The sequence below is a fragment of the Acanthisitta chloris genome, unplaced genomic scaffold (genome assembly GCF_000695815.1).
Source record: "Acanthisitta chloris isolate BGI_N310 unplaced genomic scaffold, ASM69581v1 scaffold1885, whole genome shotgun sequence".
In the NCBI taxonomy this organism is placed as follows: Eukaryota; Metazoa; Chordata; class Aves; order Passeriformes; family Acanthisittidae; genus Acanthisitta; species Acanthisitta chloris.
Genome location: NW_008671866.1, coordinates 14741 through 31316, shown reverse-complemented (window position 1 = coordinate 31316; position 16576 = coordinate 14741). Strand labels below are relative to the sequence as shown.

The window sequence follows — 16576 nt, the reverse complement described above, 5'->3', positions numbered from 1 at the left end:
CATGTAGGAATGCTTGGCTTCCCCCCCTTCCCTCCCCCGCCCCCGGGGTGGAGCATCTCACAATGGGACGATGTAACTCTATGCATGCCTGGGCTCCAGGCAGCCCGTTAAACAGAGACAGCCCCCAGAGGGAGCCATCAGGGATGAGGAGATAACGATCACTGCCCCACTTGCTTTAACAGCTTGTGGAGACAAGAATACATACTATTGGCTACCTCCACACTGCAGCCCAGGACAGAACTGCTGCACTTTCTTGTTACATTGGCTCAACTTCCATATAATGGGAAAGAAGTCTCACTCTTGGAATGAGAAAGTGATGATGTTGAGCACAGTACAGGCCCTGCAAGGAACGCAGCACAATTGAACGCTGTTCTTCAGTAGCTCCGCTAGGATGGGTGCACAGACTGGGATTTTAAACGTTCATGGTACGGAAGTGATTGTGATTTTTAGAGCTGATAGGTTCACAGAGAAGGTGACAATTTTCATGCAAACATGATAGTCCAATCGAACGCTTGGTGTCTGTCTAGATTCACTTACACAGAGAATGGGGCGGTAAAATCGCACCAGTTAACTTTCCCGATGCTAAATTATCTGTAAGACTCAAAGCTGACCTCAGAAATTAATCTTCCATGACTCACTGAAAGAAGAGAGGAAACTCCAAGATACAGGCACTGTTTTTGTCCCATGTTGTTTGTCCGGGAGCCAATAGTTTCAATTTTCATTCTTGCTAATCCATTGGCCTTGAGAAAGTGCAGCAGTGAGTTACAGTGGAGTGGCCATTTAGCAGGAGAGCTCCTTCAGCAATGCCCTGCTTGAGATAAAGTTTCTGTTTCTTGTAGGTCAGAGAACTGCTCTGCTGGGCAGAAAGACAGTCACGTATTCTAGTAAGCCAGCAATGTGGGGAATGGAAAGCAGCCTTGCATGTGTCCTCTTTCATTTGGCTATCATTTGAAAGAGATCCCTGTTTCCCCTTTACCCTGTCTGGGTGATGGGCCACTGACATACAGTGAAAAGAATGACTAAGGGCTTCTTTACCCAGCTACTGCCATAACATCTCTTCCTCCACACAGAAATATGCCTAGTATATGTAGCTCAGACTAAAGTTCCTACTGCAGTATATGCTATATATGTTACATATCTTCTGCATAATAAAGAGCTATCTGAGTATCACTGATACTGTACAAAGCACTGGTTATACTGTTGCTTGAAACATAAATCGTAGTTATAAATTCATAAATTGCATATAATATTAAATGTTCTACCAGTGCATACTGGTTTTCCATACTGTATTTTTTTTCCTGGGGCTAAATTTTATTGCTGTAAAATGGCTTCTCTGTCTGGAGAACAAGAGTGGGGACAACAACATTGTTTTAGCCACATTAAAATAATTCTGTTGTCTGGAAATCTGCTTTCTCCGCTCCTTCCTAGCACCCAGTTGGCTCAGAATCACGCCCTCTACAGGCCCTATGGGCACCCTCTCCAGTAGGCTTACTTCAGAATGATGCCTGTTCTGAATTCAAAGCCAGATTCGTACAGATAAATATCACCAGGGTTCTGAGGTAGAGGCTGAGACTGCAACAAGCTCACTGAAGGCCAGCAGTCTGCAAGTCATTTGAGTCCAGACCCAGGCCCCTGTGTGAGACAAGCTGAATTGCAAGGGAAAGCTTCCCAGGCAATGCAACAGCAGGGCAGTCTTATTTTTCTAAGCAGAACACCAGATTTTTTCACATAGAATGAAGTTTTTAAATGCATATAGCTTTACTGTATAGCATCTTTAGATATAACTGCGTAGTATGTTCCCTTTTTGTTTCCTTTTCTGTGAATCACTAATTTTACCTGCTTATGTGAAATAAGTGGAGACATCTACAGATAAAGAAGTGCTGTGAATCATCATCAGTTCCTTTTATCTTAAATGGTAACTCATGAGCTTTTGGGAAAGTCTCTTAAGCTGCTCAGCATTTTGTAATTTGGTGAGATTCAGAGTGATATTTTTTGAAACCGATGATTAATGATTACACACTAAGGCCCCCATCCCCATGGTACTTCTGAAAGTGTAAAGCCTCCATCACTGCCACTACTGGGTTACTTACAAAAGTGAGACACTGAGCCACCCAACAACAGACTGAAACCCATTTACCAGAGAGCATTCATAGCCAGTGTCTCTCAGTCACACAATAAGCGTCAGGCAGATTCCTGACACTGCTCTTTGAAGATTATTAGGCCCTTCTTTCTACCTCGGCTCTTCCTCCCCTGACGCATGCACACACACTCACACCCTCCTCCAGGCTCTGACAGACTTGTCAGTGGGAAAGAATTGCACAAGCAGAGCCCTTAGCAGGAGAGAGAGAGATTCAGCTGTCAGCCCAGCACTCCTTTCTGGAGCTGACAGCAAGGGTGTCTAAGCTCAACAAAAGACATAATGTGCTAGAGGTTATCAGCAAATGGAATAAGAGCCTTTAAAGCTCTACCAGGTGCTGTTTGCAGTGGGATGCTCTTTGAAAAACCACTCGCTTTCAGATCCACCTGCTCAGTTTGCATCTGAATCCTTTTCCATGCGCAGAGAGCTTGTAACCCACAGTCCTGCTGCCAGCTCCTTGCGAAAGGCAGCCCTAACCTGGCTGCTGGTGGGGATGTCTGGCTGTGCCGAGATGCAGGTCATACACGGGCAGGTGTTGCTGCCAACAGGGAGGTGAAACAAAACCAAGTAACCATGCAGTCTGAGGGGTAGCTTCAAAAGAAGGAAAGCTGTTGGCAGTCTGCAAGATACCCTGATCATCAAAGGAATGGGGAGCCCTCCTGATACAATGACTGTGTGGAGTAGAAGGATCTTTCATCTGATGCTCAGAGCTTTACAAACCCAAAAGAACCATAGCACATGATGAGCTCTGCTACATGCCATTCCTTTTATACAGCTCTATCACATACATAACTTCCCTCAACTGAAACCCCTTTATCAACCACTTCTTTGCTTGACTCCGAAACTGAAACATGTAGGTCTAAAATGCGAAAGATCTAAAGTGCTGTTATTTCCTTACCAAACCCATAGCAAACAGTGAGGGGTTAGAATGAGCGATTAGGATGAGAGATTTTCACTTACCAAAGATTAGATTGCCCAGTTTTCTTAGAGATTATCAGATAAAAATCCGACATAGCTGATGATGTGTTCCCTCACTCCTCCCACTGTGACCTTTTAATGTATTGTAAACTGCTGAGAAAGTTATTTTTAATGTCTTTTGGCGGTTTAAGGTAGGGGTTTGTGGTACCTCTGCATCACACAGACTTTCATTAAAATGGCAAGAGGATGATTCAGGTCATCACAGGAGATGTTGTTTTCTGGTTTCTGGGATTTAGGAAATTGCAGTTAGGAATTTGCATTGCTGCTGTTACCAGTGGTATTATCAGTAGACTAAATGACCCTAAAGGAGGAAAGCAATGGAAAGGATCATATGGATTCTCTAAGAACTTAGCTAAGATGATATATACCAAGCGCATGGTCAGCTCTTGACACGCTATTCCTGAGCAGGGGCCATTCTGCTGCAGGTCACCGAGCTCCAGTGCTCACTGGGTCCCTGAGTGAGGTCGCTGCCACTCACTGTCGTCTTTTCTTTGTGCAGGACGGAGGATGCAGCTGCCCAGGAGATGTCGCCAAAGCGTTTGGTAAGAGCAGTGTCTCAAGTGCTCCCCGTTACACCCTGTGTGTGTCCAGAGCCCTTGTCAGCAGGGATGCAGGAGGCAGTTTGACCCTGAATGTATAATCGATTAGCAGTAGGTTACATTCGTCCCTATGGGTGACTCTGGTGAAAATTATGCACCACATATCACTTTGCTCTTTGGACCTGGCAGTCCAAATTCTGCACTGTAAAATGCAGTGTAGTTGAAGTGATACTTAGAAATTTTCTGTCAAGTGTGTATGAGATTCAGTCACTGGGACAGTAATACAAAGAAAACTGGTAAGGGTTTCTTCCGAGTACGGTTCGAAGATACCTGTAACATTGCCAGGTCTGTCTGACTTGAGCCTAGAATGGAAGAAGAGCTGGTGGAATGCATGTTGGACTGAAGAACAAAACAAAAAGGCAGGCCAGATCCCTGGAGATGTTCTTGGGATCAGCTGTCCACTTGAAGAGATGAGATTTTATTTATATTGTATCCCCTAGAGCTAGGCAGATGTCTAAAACATCTAAGTTAATAATTAACAGATTTTGCTTTCATGCCAGTAGCTTCAGTGAATTGTACCAGCTCTTGGTGATAGAATAGGGAATTTAATCTGTGAGTATTGTCTGTTGGGCATGAAAGTTACATTGGCGTGGGGGGGTCAAGCTTATGATTATCACTTAGCCATAACCTTGTGGTGGCAACATATGTGAACCAGGCACTAAACACATCCTAAGATGACAGGACGTTTAAAGGTACTCCCACCCCCTCCCCAAAAAATGCCAGGCTCTTTGGAGATGTCACAGTGGGGTAATACCTGGGGTACATTAGGACACCACAGTCTCTCATTGGGATTCCAGGGTGGTACGATAACAAGAAATAGCACATTGTGCATGTCTGCTTCGTGGGAAGCTTTGTAAGTATAGAAAATAGGGGCAGGCCTAACCTCAGATTACAGACTTGCCAAGAAAAACTCTGGACGTCCTGGAGAGGTTGAAACCAAAATCTGCCTTCTAAGTTTGCAGGCAGCTCCTGTTTTGAGACAGGTCAGATGACAAGGAAGACTTAATTAGATAGTTTTAAGCACAGCTGTAGAGTGTTTGCTACCAGCAAGGAATGCGCTTGGTCAGAGGATTTCACATTACCCTTGTGTTACCCAGCAGTGATGTGATGTGGGGAATTGATACTTCTAGTTAGGTGATTCCAGCACGTCTGAACAGTGGCATCTTCCCTCTTTGACAACAAGATTGTGTTAGAAAACACCCAACCTCACCTCAGTACAGCCCACTCTGACATGCTGCCTGCAGTGAGGTCCTTGTTCTGCCTGACTTTCTCCAACTCCACAGCTCGCCAGGTTCCTACTGATGGTGGTGTCATTGGGAGTTTATAAACTGAAATTGTGACCTTGCTGCATTCCCAGCTGCTGCACAGAAACATGGCCTGTGGAAAAGGTCTTTCTTCAACAAGAGCATTTCCAGAAGTTAGAACAACAGGAAACAACTTCAAAGTGTTCCAAATGTTTTTCTTTGTGGTGTTTATAACAAGTCTGAAGGATCCTTTTTGAGCTAACTGAGCCTAAACCTGCTTGAAACCTGTGAAAGGGCAGATTCTGGCCTTGCTGATTGTCAAGAGGTGCTGGGATTCACAGTGGTACATGTCTGAAGGCTACCATGGATTGTACCTCGGACAGGGGAGGATCAGAAAATTGAGATTATACTGGCAGTAGCAGTACTCTTTGTAGTAGACCAGACAGACTGTGTGTCACAGTACAGGGCTGGAACTGATTGAGATGACCCTGAGGCAATAAACTTACTATGTCTGGTTATGTACAGTTGAGGTAGACACAGTATGGACATCTGACTAGCTGGAGCCAGGCGTGCATGTGTCAAAGGTGTGTGGCAAAGTAAGCTTTGAGATAACATCAGCACTAACAGTGTTTATTGAATGCTATTGAGGTGATTGGCTATGTGAGCCTCATAGAAGGTAGCTGCCATGCCCAGCATTTACAAGTCAAAGTCTTGATACTAAATTGTCTAGCACAGACCTTTGCACTTGCCAAGAGCCTCTCATGGGGAGGAGTTAGATAAATAGATTAGATAGCAAAGACCAGGTGATAAAACATACAGATGTACAGTTTCACGTGGGGACGAAGGCCTGGACAAAGCATGGGCAAGAGGCCTGAAGAGGCCTTTTGGTTAAAGTGATTATACTCTCTTTTTCTGGTGGATCATTATGAAATTCTCATGAAACAGGATGATTCACTACAAAGCAATGACAAAGCAGTTATTGGAATCACAGGAAGTATGAGGGAGTCCCAGGTGTGAAGACTGTCATTGACAAATGGCCAAAGATGTGACTTGGGGAGACAAGTTCATGGAAACAGGAGGAGTGGAGTGGATTGAGTGCAAGTGGAGAATTGTGAAGAACCATGAAGTAGATGGCTTTACACCATGGAAGATCACACCATTGACTGATGTCAGGAGTGAGAGGCAGGTTGGGCATTTTGGCAGACGTAGAAGCCTATTTAAAGAGGCAAGGAACAGGGAAGCACTGAAGGTGAGGAGCAAAAATGGCTGGGAGTGACGATACTTTGGGGGAAGACTCCTGGAAGGGAACCTGGTATGGATTTGGTAAACTGAAGATGTCACTGCCATTTGGATATTAGAGATAATAATGGAAAAGATGTAGGTTGTTAGGGAAGAAAAGACCTGCTTTGATGCAGCAAGGAGAGCAAGCACAAAAGAACTTTGTGTTGGGCTCTCAGATGGTTCATATAACTGCACCCTTGGAAAGGCTGATAACATGAACACATTTTTCAGAAAGCCCCAGAGAGGCACTACTGTCTCCTTTTTTAACGATGAGAAGTCAAAGCACAGAAATACTGAGTTCAATTGCCTGAGGTCACATATATTTTTGTGACACAGCCAGGAAAGAATGTGCCGTTTGAATCCTGTGCCAGCATCTTTAACACATTACTGCTGTTCCTTACTGCATTGGTGAGAAGAGATGCAGGAGCAGGAAGGAGAGAATCATGTGGAAAAGTCAACCAGGGACATACACTGGTTCCAAATTATACCTGACAGGTCACACTGGCTTTTTTCTCCTGTTTTCAATAGCTGTGTGTGTATACCTACTGTTGCAAAGGCTTGTTGGCTCAGCTGGAGCACAGGTGAATGTTGATTCCTGGGCCAGCTCTGGTTCAGGCAAACTTAAACTGCATCTGCCTGGAGGGCTGCCCAGCCTACAAATCCAGGCTGACTCCAGCTGAATTTGTGCAGAGCCAATGTGGTTATCAGTAACTTGTATAATCAGGCATACAAAAGACATCTGAGGGACTCTATCCAGATCCAGCAGAACTGTGTGACTGCTACAAGTTTGGGCTGGCGTCAGCACACATGTTCTGTAATGGCTTGAAAGAGAAGGCACTGAATGAGAAAAATCAGCCCAGATAGAGCAAAGGCCTCAAGGGGAAAGTCAGTGCCTTAAAGTGGCATTGTATGGAAACAGGATGAGTCTACCAAACTCTGGGCCAGCTACTGGGATGCTTGTGTGCAATGTACCCCATCACATCGTATATTATCTAGGGGGTTGTTGCCAGGTGTTCCAAATCCCCCAGAATCTAAAGTGATGGCACATTGTCAATCTGTACTTGAAAACAAAAGACTGCAGATGGATGTTGGAAACATCACCAGTGCTTCTGGTGGTTATGCAGAAAAACATGCATAAGTTAAGAAAGACCATGCTACAAACTGCAGCCTCCTGGTCGGATATTAACAGGTAGAAAAGTAGTGGAACAGACTTGAAGCTTTCAGCTATCTTTGCAACACTAAAGCACAGTGGAAGGTTCTGGAGAGCACTGGAAAAGTATATTTAATATGGGCTTGTCATTTCTGGAGCTGCAGGGCAGCAAGCATGTGTCATTTCAATGTTTAGACGTGCTGCATCTGCTGTAACATAGCTCCTCTCTTCTAGAAGAGCTTGATGAATTATGTTGTAGTTTGCAAAAGTTACTCAAGTTGGATGAGTTTCAATCCTGTAATTCAAACATATTTGCTTTCCTCCCAAAATACGCAGTCAAAAGGAAAATAATAAAGATACTGAAGTGCACAGGAACCAAAATTCTGTGATTCCAAAGAGTAGATTTTATGTGACTGTTTTGTATTAATAATTTGGAGGCTGTGAGACCTACAGCCAGAGACAGGACTACAATTGTGGATCAGGGGATTAGTATTGACAAGGCAAAGCTTCCTGAATGTCCTTTGGGAGGCCTTGGACTTGTTTAAACGCCCTCTGAAACCTTGACCTCAAATTTGTCCCTCCTTCCTCATGTTGTTTTCTTCCACCCATGAAGAAGACATAAACTAGATTTCCCAGGGTACTTATATTTTGCAAAGATGCAGCAAGGCTATGCCAGGCAGCAACAGGAATTTGCCACCAGTAATTAAGGATGTCTTAAAAGATGAGTGTTCCCTTCATTTTTGGCAGGTTAATAGTGGTATCAGATGTGAGTCAAACCGAGACTTTAAAACTCAGCCATCTGAAACGGGAGCTCAGGAAAAATCTGCCAGGTAGCTGGCATGATAGGACACCTGAATGGGTGCCTGGCTATAAATATTGCTTGTGATAAATAAAACGCGCTCAGCAATTTTGCACCAGTCTCATTTTTAATATCCCTTTACCATGGACATACTGTTCCTTTCAGGCAACAACCAGGCAAAGGGAGGTGAGGTCAGCAGAGCAGCTGAGTGCTTTGCTCCCAGGCGTTGCTGCTAGGTCTGCTCTTTGGCAAAGGGGTGGAGGGAGGGAATTGGCACACTGCACAGTGTCATGTGTTCTAAGATCAGAATATTCCCAAATTCAGATTTGGCAGAATCTGAGCAGATTTGATAATGATTTCACTTACTTTTTAGATTTCAAGGTCTGGTGCTATTGTTTGGATAGTGACAGAGATCAGAGCAAATCCTAATGTCAGACTTACCTAGCCTGAGATCTCCCCAGAGTTCAGATATGTTCAGGGAGTTTTCAGTACATATTCATCTGCTTTCTATGAAGTGAGGTTTATAGCTGTGTTCTTTTCCCAGTTCTGGAAAGAAGCTGAGCAGAGGGAAGGCCTGTTGTAGCACATACACATTGAAGAAGCACAGAGCCTGAACAGGAAAATGCTTTGTTTCAGGGATGGGTCACCACAGGCTCATAAAAGACTAAGAGACAAACTTTTCCAAGCAAGGCTAGATATGTCAAAATATCACAGGAGGAGCTGCTGGTGGAATAGTTCCAGCCCAGCTGGAAATATTGGAGATCACAGTAGAAATTCAAGAGTGATTCCAAAAAACGTCTTCCTGATCTTACTCCCAGTGGAACCCATTTCATAATTTACAAAGCCAGAGGAGATAGAACAGTCATAATTGAGTATTCAGTGTTGCTATTCAGTATCTGAAACATATTTAGGACTTGTAGCTATGGGTTAGACCTCCTTTGTGGTACATGCTGAGAACCACAGAACCCAGGGCTGGTGGTCCTTGGCCCAGAGTTTTTAAACAGGAACCAAATGCAAACCTATACAGATCTATTTGACAAGGTGTCACCTGGAACTATACAACATATGGCTGCTGGACTTGAAAAATCCATAATTTCATTAAAAATCTGCTTGTTTTTTGTCAGTGTTGGGAGGAGTACATTACATTCACAAGTATGCCTGTCTTCAGGGTACATTCCCACTCACAGCTTGCAGCCTAGAAAGCTCTTGAAGTAGGAGCTGTCCTCTTCTCTATGCAGTGTTGAGCTCAGCAGGTCCCAGCCCTGTGTTTAGGACTTCTGATTACTGCAGTCACAGTAGTAGTTTATAAGGAACTGTGCTCAGATACCATTATGAAGTAAAGGGTTAAAACTCATTTTGAAAATAAAGAGTGTGGGGTGGAGTAGAATAATCTATACCATTGCAATCACAACAGAAAAGCATTATTTCCATTTGAAATACCAGAGAAGCACAATTCAGCATGTGTCAGTTCTTCAGCAAAGCTTTTCTTCCAAGTTTTCTGTGTCTGTCACAGGAGGGGACTTTCTGTACCAGACTATTTAGGGCTGGCTATTGTTTTTGGAGATCACTGTGCTCTTGCTTTGTCTTTCACCCTCTTCTCCTTTCCCTGCTTTCTTATGTGTCACTTTGCTGATTACAGGAGCCGGTGCTGACTTTGTCATGCTTGGAGGAATGTTTGCAGGCCATGACCAGTGTGCTGGAGAGATTATGGAAAAGAATGGCAAGAAGGTGAAACTCTTCTATGGAATGAGCTCTGATACAGCCATGAAGAAGCATGCAGGAGGGGTTGCTGAATACAGGTATGAATTCCACACAGGAAACAATTGCAGTGAGCTATCCATGTAGGAACTTCTGGAGCAGAATTGTGCAAAAGGCAACTGTTGGAAACAGGCCCATGCCTCTACTCCCATTTAAGAAGGTGTTGCCTACACTTACGACAGCAGGTCTGAGGGAGGGATGACATCAAGAGGGAGACCGGGAGCAAGAGCTGGGGGTGGCTAGCTGAGAGCAGCAATGTTCACTCGTTTGCAGCCAGTGTGGTGGGCTGTCACTGCAGCACGTAGCTGTGTGGTCTGGGACATCATTAAGCACTGTTCTGACTTACAGGTCTCTCAGGATATGTATGAACTAAACGCTGGAACATGGCATACCAGGCTGTGGTTTCTGTCCCTCTGCTTGTCCAGGTTGGGTGTCCTGTTGGTGTATGGGTTCCCAGCTAGCTCACATGCTCCCTTCTGTTCACTAAAAGTGTGTGCCTGGTGAATTGGCAAAGCCTATCTGAGGTTGCCTAAGCATAGAGTTGAGTTACAGCTGTAAGGGTACAGTGAGGGTGGAGGACCTCCAAAGCACCCTCAGTCACTGGCAGCAGCCCCAGGACTCCCTCCTGTGTTTGTTGGACAGTCTTCTTAGGCAGCAGAAGCCTGCTGTACAGTGTTCCCACCCCTTCTTATGGGTAACAGAGCACCAGAGTAGCCTCAGGTCATGAAGCATGCAGGAACTTGGATTTTGAGCTAAAACCCTCAGGGGAGAGGAAAGAAAGACAGGCCATGCAAAGGAATCTATTGTCCATTGCTAAAGCAGATGACCCCAGAAAATCTCTGTGTCTTTTAAGAGTGGCAGATACAGTCACTGCCCTTGGACAACATGGTTCTTACATACTTTGTTAGTGAATGTTTCCTATCTTACAGTATACATTGGTTTATTGAGGATCCCTTTTGGTTCATCTCTGCTGGTGTAGATTCAGGCTCTGGTCCCATCTGGTAAACTGCTATATGCAAGAGTCTCAGAGACAGTAACCCTACCTGCTGTTCCAGCCAGATACTCAGGATTGATGGGTTTTGTTGGCGTCATCTGCTACAACTACTCCAGCATACAGGTTTTTCCCAACATGTCCAGCTGCTACCACGGGTAAGAGTTGCACCACTGTGAAGGTGACAATGCAGAATGTAAAGCAGAATGGGATCCACAATACAAAATGGAATTCACACTTTGACACAGAGAAAAGCTGGTAGGACCAAAGCAATCCCAGATACCGTGCTAGAGAAATCTCTTTGATCCCACCTCCTGTTCTGCACCCCAGCATTGGGTCCATAAGTGTTTCCAGGGATGGGGCATCTAGTATGTCTCTGGGTAACCTATGCAGTGCTTTTGCTTTCAAGCACAACTGTCTGTTTGCAGAAGAAAGAACTGCTCAAGAGGCCATCTGTGTCTGAGACAGCTGAAAGGGTGCACTTTCAGAAAAGAAGGATGTTTTGCATACCTCTGAGCTTTGATTTACTCTGGGTTCATATGCCAGTTGCCAGCAGCAGTGGACAGGTTTGGGGCTCTTTTTTAATTTTCACCCTAGTCAATCTGCTTGTCATCAAAGCCCCTGAACAAATGGTCTGAGTGGTAAGCACTACTAGGTATCTCAGAATTTAAAAGTGGCAGCTGCCAGTTACACAGTGGTGCTGGCAACCTTTTATCTGAATGATAATTTCTTGTCCTTTGCTACCATGTACTTGAGTCATCTGTAGTGTGGGAAAGGCCTGATGTGGGAAAGGCCTGATGCTGATCAGGTGTGAGCTAATAGCAGCTCCCTGAGAGATCACAGAGCAGCCCAGGCATGCTGCATGGATCTCAGTGCAGCACAGTCATTTAGAGCTTGGCCTCCATAGAGCTGGTGAAAGTTGCAGGAAAAGTTTGAGAAACGTGCTGTAGCAATGGGCTAAAGAACTAAGGCAGGTCTTAAATTCTGCTCCCACCTAGTTAGGTGTGATCTGGCAACAAAATTTATTGCCAGTGGTAGAACTAATTGACACTGGTCCCCCTTAAAAATGAGATAAAGTGCAAGTATTCTGTCTTGTAGGACTAAAGGATGTACAGAAAGGCACTGTATTTGGCTCAGTCTAGACATTCATTATGGGCAATACTATACAAATTCTGCTTGGTCCATAGCTGGATTTTGATTTGTATCAAAATTTGATTTTGATTTGAGAGTCCCCTGGGGATCAAGTTCTGAAACCTCAGCAACTAGGGAACCAGAGCACAATATGAAATTTCTAGTCCCTGTTGACAGACTGCGTTTTTCTGCCACCAAAAGGTAACATAGAAGAAATCTCCCAGTCTACTGCTAGATAGAACAGCTCCAGACATGAATCAGTAAACCTTGGCTGTTAACTGTTGAAGGTGCAGATTCTCATCATCTTCACATTGTAGCCATGACACAAAGCTGGCTATCCATACCAGCCGTGGTCTTGGTCTTGCTTGGCCTGTCCCAGCATGAGTGTCGTAGTGGTTTAAAAATAGCAACTGTTAGTTATCCAGCACTGTGAATGTGCTGGGCATTGAAGAGGTGATTGCTCTTATAGGAAAAGTTAAAGGACGTTTAGTCACTTACTAGTTTAGCTTATGGCAAACTTGAACCAAAAGAGTTCTTAGCATTTTAAATGTTGGATACCCCAGACTTGACCCAAACAGGTCAAATCAGTGGGGTTCCTTTATATGCATTTTAAAAGTCCAGCTGTAAGTCTGTACCAGTGACCCCAGTAAGCTGTTTTGCCTTTAAAAGAGCCTGGGAACTCAGAGTATTTTGTTCAAGCAGCAGGGAGCTCAGTGTGCTCAGCCCCATGCAGAACCAGGTACATGTCACTTAACTTCATCTTTTCAAAATGACACATGTTGGCTGGAGAACCTGAGCCTGCAGCAACAGTTACATTAAAATTGACAGGTAAGGTGAGATGACTGTAGCAGGGAATAAAGTCATGAGAGTAATTGTTTTTGTAACGAATATGTCAGGCTGATCCCATTTAATTCTGTATGAAATCTGTGCAGTACCCAGTTTTATGTCATTTATATATCGGTTTGTTTTTACATTTTTGCCTCCTTCCATGAGGAATATGGATCAGAGCTGGGAATATCTAAAAGGCAATTTAAAAGTTTCTTTCATGAAAGGAAAGAAATAAGACAAGCAGGAACTGAGACCACATGCAGTAGTGTTCAGTTAGAGACAATTTGCTTTTGTTAACCCTTCTGAGAGTTCACTGGTTTTCCGTGAACGCTGCAGTTCTCCTGTGGTCACTCAGCAATTCACAGCTGCTACTAAGCTGAGTTTGGGCATTTTATATTAACTGCAGGGTGAAGTTTGGGCCACAGGGACAGAATAGCACTAGCTGCTACTTATCATCTTGGTCTGTATCCCAAATGATAGCCTGGAGGACCTACCCCCAGTTTCTGCATTTCTTAAATGTCCCACTGATAACATTGCCTCATGCTGGGGCAGCCTGACCCATGTTTTGCTGGACTGTCATAGCACCATCACATGTGCTCCATCCCATCCATCCTGCCAGGATTCCCACTCACCATGCACATCCCTCCATGCCAGCAGCAGCCTTGAGCTGGCCAGGGGGTGCACTGCAAACTGAACCCTGTGCAAAAAGTCTGGAGCAAATTGTTCTACCATTCTACTCATCATTTAGTGGCTGGTGAGAGACACAGAGTCTCTGCTGGGAACATGTGAGCACACCTTTTCCAGCCGCTGTCTTCACCTTTCTTCCTGAGAAGGGGTTAGTTTTGAGTCATAACTGTGGGAGAGATGTCAGAGCTGCAAAATCCTCAGCAGTTCCTGCTTTTTTGCTTATGCAGCCCTCTGCCAAGTGTGCCAGCTTTTGTGACAGCCCATGTAATCCATTGTCATGGTTTAACTCACCACACAGCCCCTCGCTCACTCCATCTCCCAGGGGGATGGGAGAGAGAATGGGGGAAAAAATTAGTAAAATTCGTGGGTTAACATAAAAACGGTTTAGTAGGACAGAAAAGGATAACAATAATAGCAGCAACAATAATAATATGCAAAACAAGTGAAACACAATTGTTCACTGCTTGCCAACCGATGCATAGCCGCTTCCCTAGCCCTGTCCAGCTTTCCTCCCTAGCTATATACTGAGCATGCTGCCATATGGTATGGAGTATCCCTTTGACCAGTTTGGATCAGCTGTCCTGGTTGTGACTCCTCCCAACTTTTTGTGGCCCCCAGCCTACTTGCTGGTGGGATGGTGTGAGGAAGACAAAAATCCTTGATTTAGAGTAGGCACTGCTTAGCACAACTAAAACATCAGTGTGTTAGCAACATTATTTTCATCCTAAATCCAAAACAGCACTCTACCAACAACTAGGAAGAAAATTATTTGTATCCCAGCTCAAGCCAGAGCATCCATACATGGCCTCTGTGTAGGCATTTGTTGGTGGCAAAACAGTCTCAGTTTGGGGATTTTTTTCTTTGTTTCATTTATTGCCAGCTAACTCAAACTTCTAACCACTGCTGGGTAGTTAACCAAACAGGTAAGTATACACCTTTCCTCCCCCTTTTCCAGGCTGCACTTAAGCCAGGCACCTTTCTTGGCCCTGCCATGTCTCAAGTCCCCTTACTTTTGCCACAGCTCACACTCAGTTGGTCACAGCTCCTTCAGTGATAAAAGGGGTGGCACAGGACATTGTGGTCATATGTGTAGTGGTTTCTGTCTGCCACTCCTTTCTGCTCCACTGTGGATTGACCACAGGCCACAGTCCCTTGCCAGCTGTCCCCGCTTTGGTATGGGTCAGAGCAGAGGTGTCATGTGCTGCCCTGACTGGCTGAAGTTTTGGTGGCTCACACCATTTTCAAAGCCATGGTGACTGCCGTGATGCAGATCGTGGCCTTCTCCCACAGCGGTTGCACCGACAGCCCTTGCCACCTGAACTCTACCATACATGTGGGTGCTCATGTGTATTAACTGAGTGCTCATGCATATTGGGCACTCATGCATGTACTAACAGGATGTTTGGACATAAATAATTTGGGCATGCATGCATGAACTGATTGGATGCTTATGCAAAAATTAATTGGGCATTCATGCATAAATTAACTGGGCACTCATGCAGTAATTTATTCAGTGCTCATGCATTTACTAATTTGGCACTCACACAAAAACAGAGCAAGCCCAGCAATTTATGGCCCAAACGTCACTCCTTACCTCTGCAAGGCGGATATTGAAGAACTCTCTTTGAATGTCAGTCCATTGTGAACTATTTCTGATCATCACAGTCATAATGTACATCAGTTATAAACTCCACTCTTACCCCCTTTGGACCAGACAGTAGGGATTAATACTCTAGCAGCACACGCAGTAAAATGTCTCTCCTCCATCCTGAGCACTGTGCTAAAGGGATTAACAGCACAGTTTGGATATACACCCATATATACACAGACCCCACCCTTGACCAGACTACAATAGTTAATAGTGCAACAATGTGTGCATAAGCGTAGTAAAATTCCACCCACTCCTCCCTGGGAACTAGATGGTGGGAGTCATCAGCTCAGTCTGGGCAATGTGTTACCTGTTAAAAACCCCTTTCCCCTGGGGACTAGGTATTGGGATTAATGGTAACACAGCCTGAATATATATTTATCACAAACTTCACCTTCTCATCCCTGTGGACAAGACTATCGAGGTTAATATGACAACAGTCTGAGCACATGCTGATTGCAGACTTCACACTTTGTTTCTACAAAATACATGATCAAGAAAGCCCCAACAGTTTGAATATATACACATTACAAACTCTACCCCTCATCCCTTTGGACCGGAATTAGGGTTAGTATACGTCATAATCTGAATACTTGCTACAAATGCTAGGTTTAACTCTTCAAAACAACCAACCAAGAACATAACTACAGTTCAAGTGCTGTGCTAAGCTGTGCTTAGCATACAAAACTATGTGATTAATACCGTACAAGCAAAAATTGCCACAGCTGTTGAAGGTACCAAGAGTCATGAGTTCAGTAGCTGGGGGAGGGAGGTGAACAGTGTTGACATGCAGCAGTGTGGGCATTTCCCCATTTGAGGAGAAAGGTGAGACACCAAACAGCTTTGCTCTCTTTGGGCTTGCTCCACAGCCATAGTAACATTAACTGAGCTATGACCTTTTTACTGCACTTGCAGTTGCTTAACTCACAGCTCTAGATTTCTGCCCCAGTTCTGTTCTATACTACTCCTTTTCCTTCTGGAACATCTGTTATTACCAGCATGTAGGGTGGGAGCATTGAGAATTTTCAGTCCTTTATGACACTTTTTTAAGGATGGACATAAAACTAGACTAAGCATTTCCTGTGGAGCTAATCTCATATGTCTCTTTTAGCATGCTTCTGCCAGTACAGTATCTATAGGTTACTCCTTGATCAACAGGACATCCCACCAACTCAGCTGATGCTAGAGGAGCAGTAGCAACTGTTTGGCTGTCAGATCTTTGCAGAAAGCACCACAAGGCCTTTCTGTTATTTCCGTCTTTGCTACAGTGATTATTTGGTTAATGTAATAATCTTTAGCATTTGAGGCCTATGGCATCAGTATATAAACCAATTCTTTATTTTAA

At 44.4% G+C, this 16576-nt stretch overlaps 1 protein-coding gene across 1 annotated transcript in view; it reads left to right on the top strand.

Moving 5' to 3' along the window:
- Positions 1 to 3614: 3614 nt before the first annotated feature.
- The window catches only part of LOC103801822 (GMP reductase 1-like), a gene marked incomplete at its 5' end in the record, with an annotated part of 15386 nt that continues 2424 nt past the window's right edge, over positions 3615 to 16576 (top strand). The window contains 2 exons of the mRNA XM_009074253.1: positions 3615 to 3657; positions 9828 to 9987. Coding sequence (XP_009072501.1) covers positions 3615 to 3657; positions 9828 to 9987 — 203 coding nt within the window. The remainder of the gene's footprint in view (positions 3658 to 9827; positions 9988 to 16576) is intronic.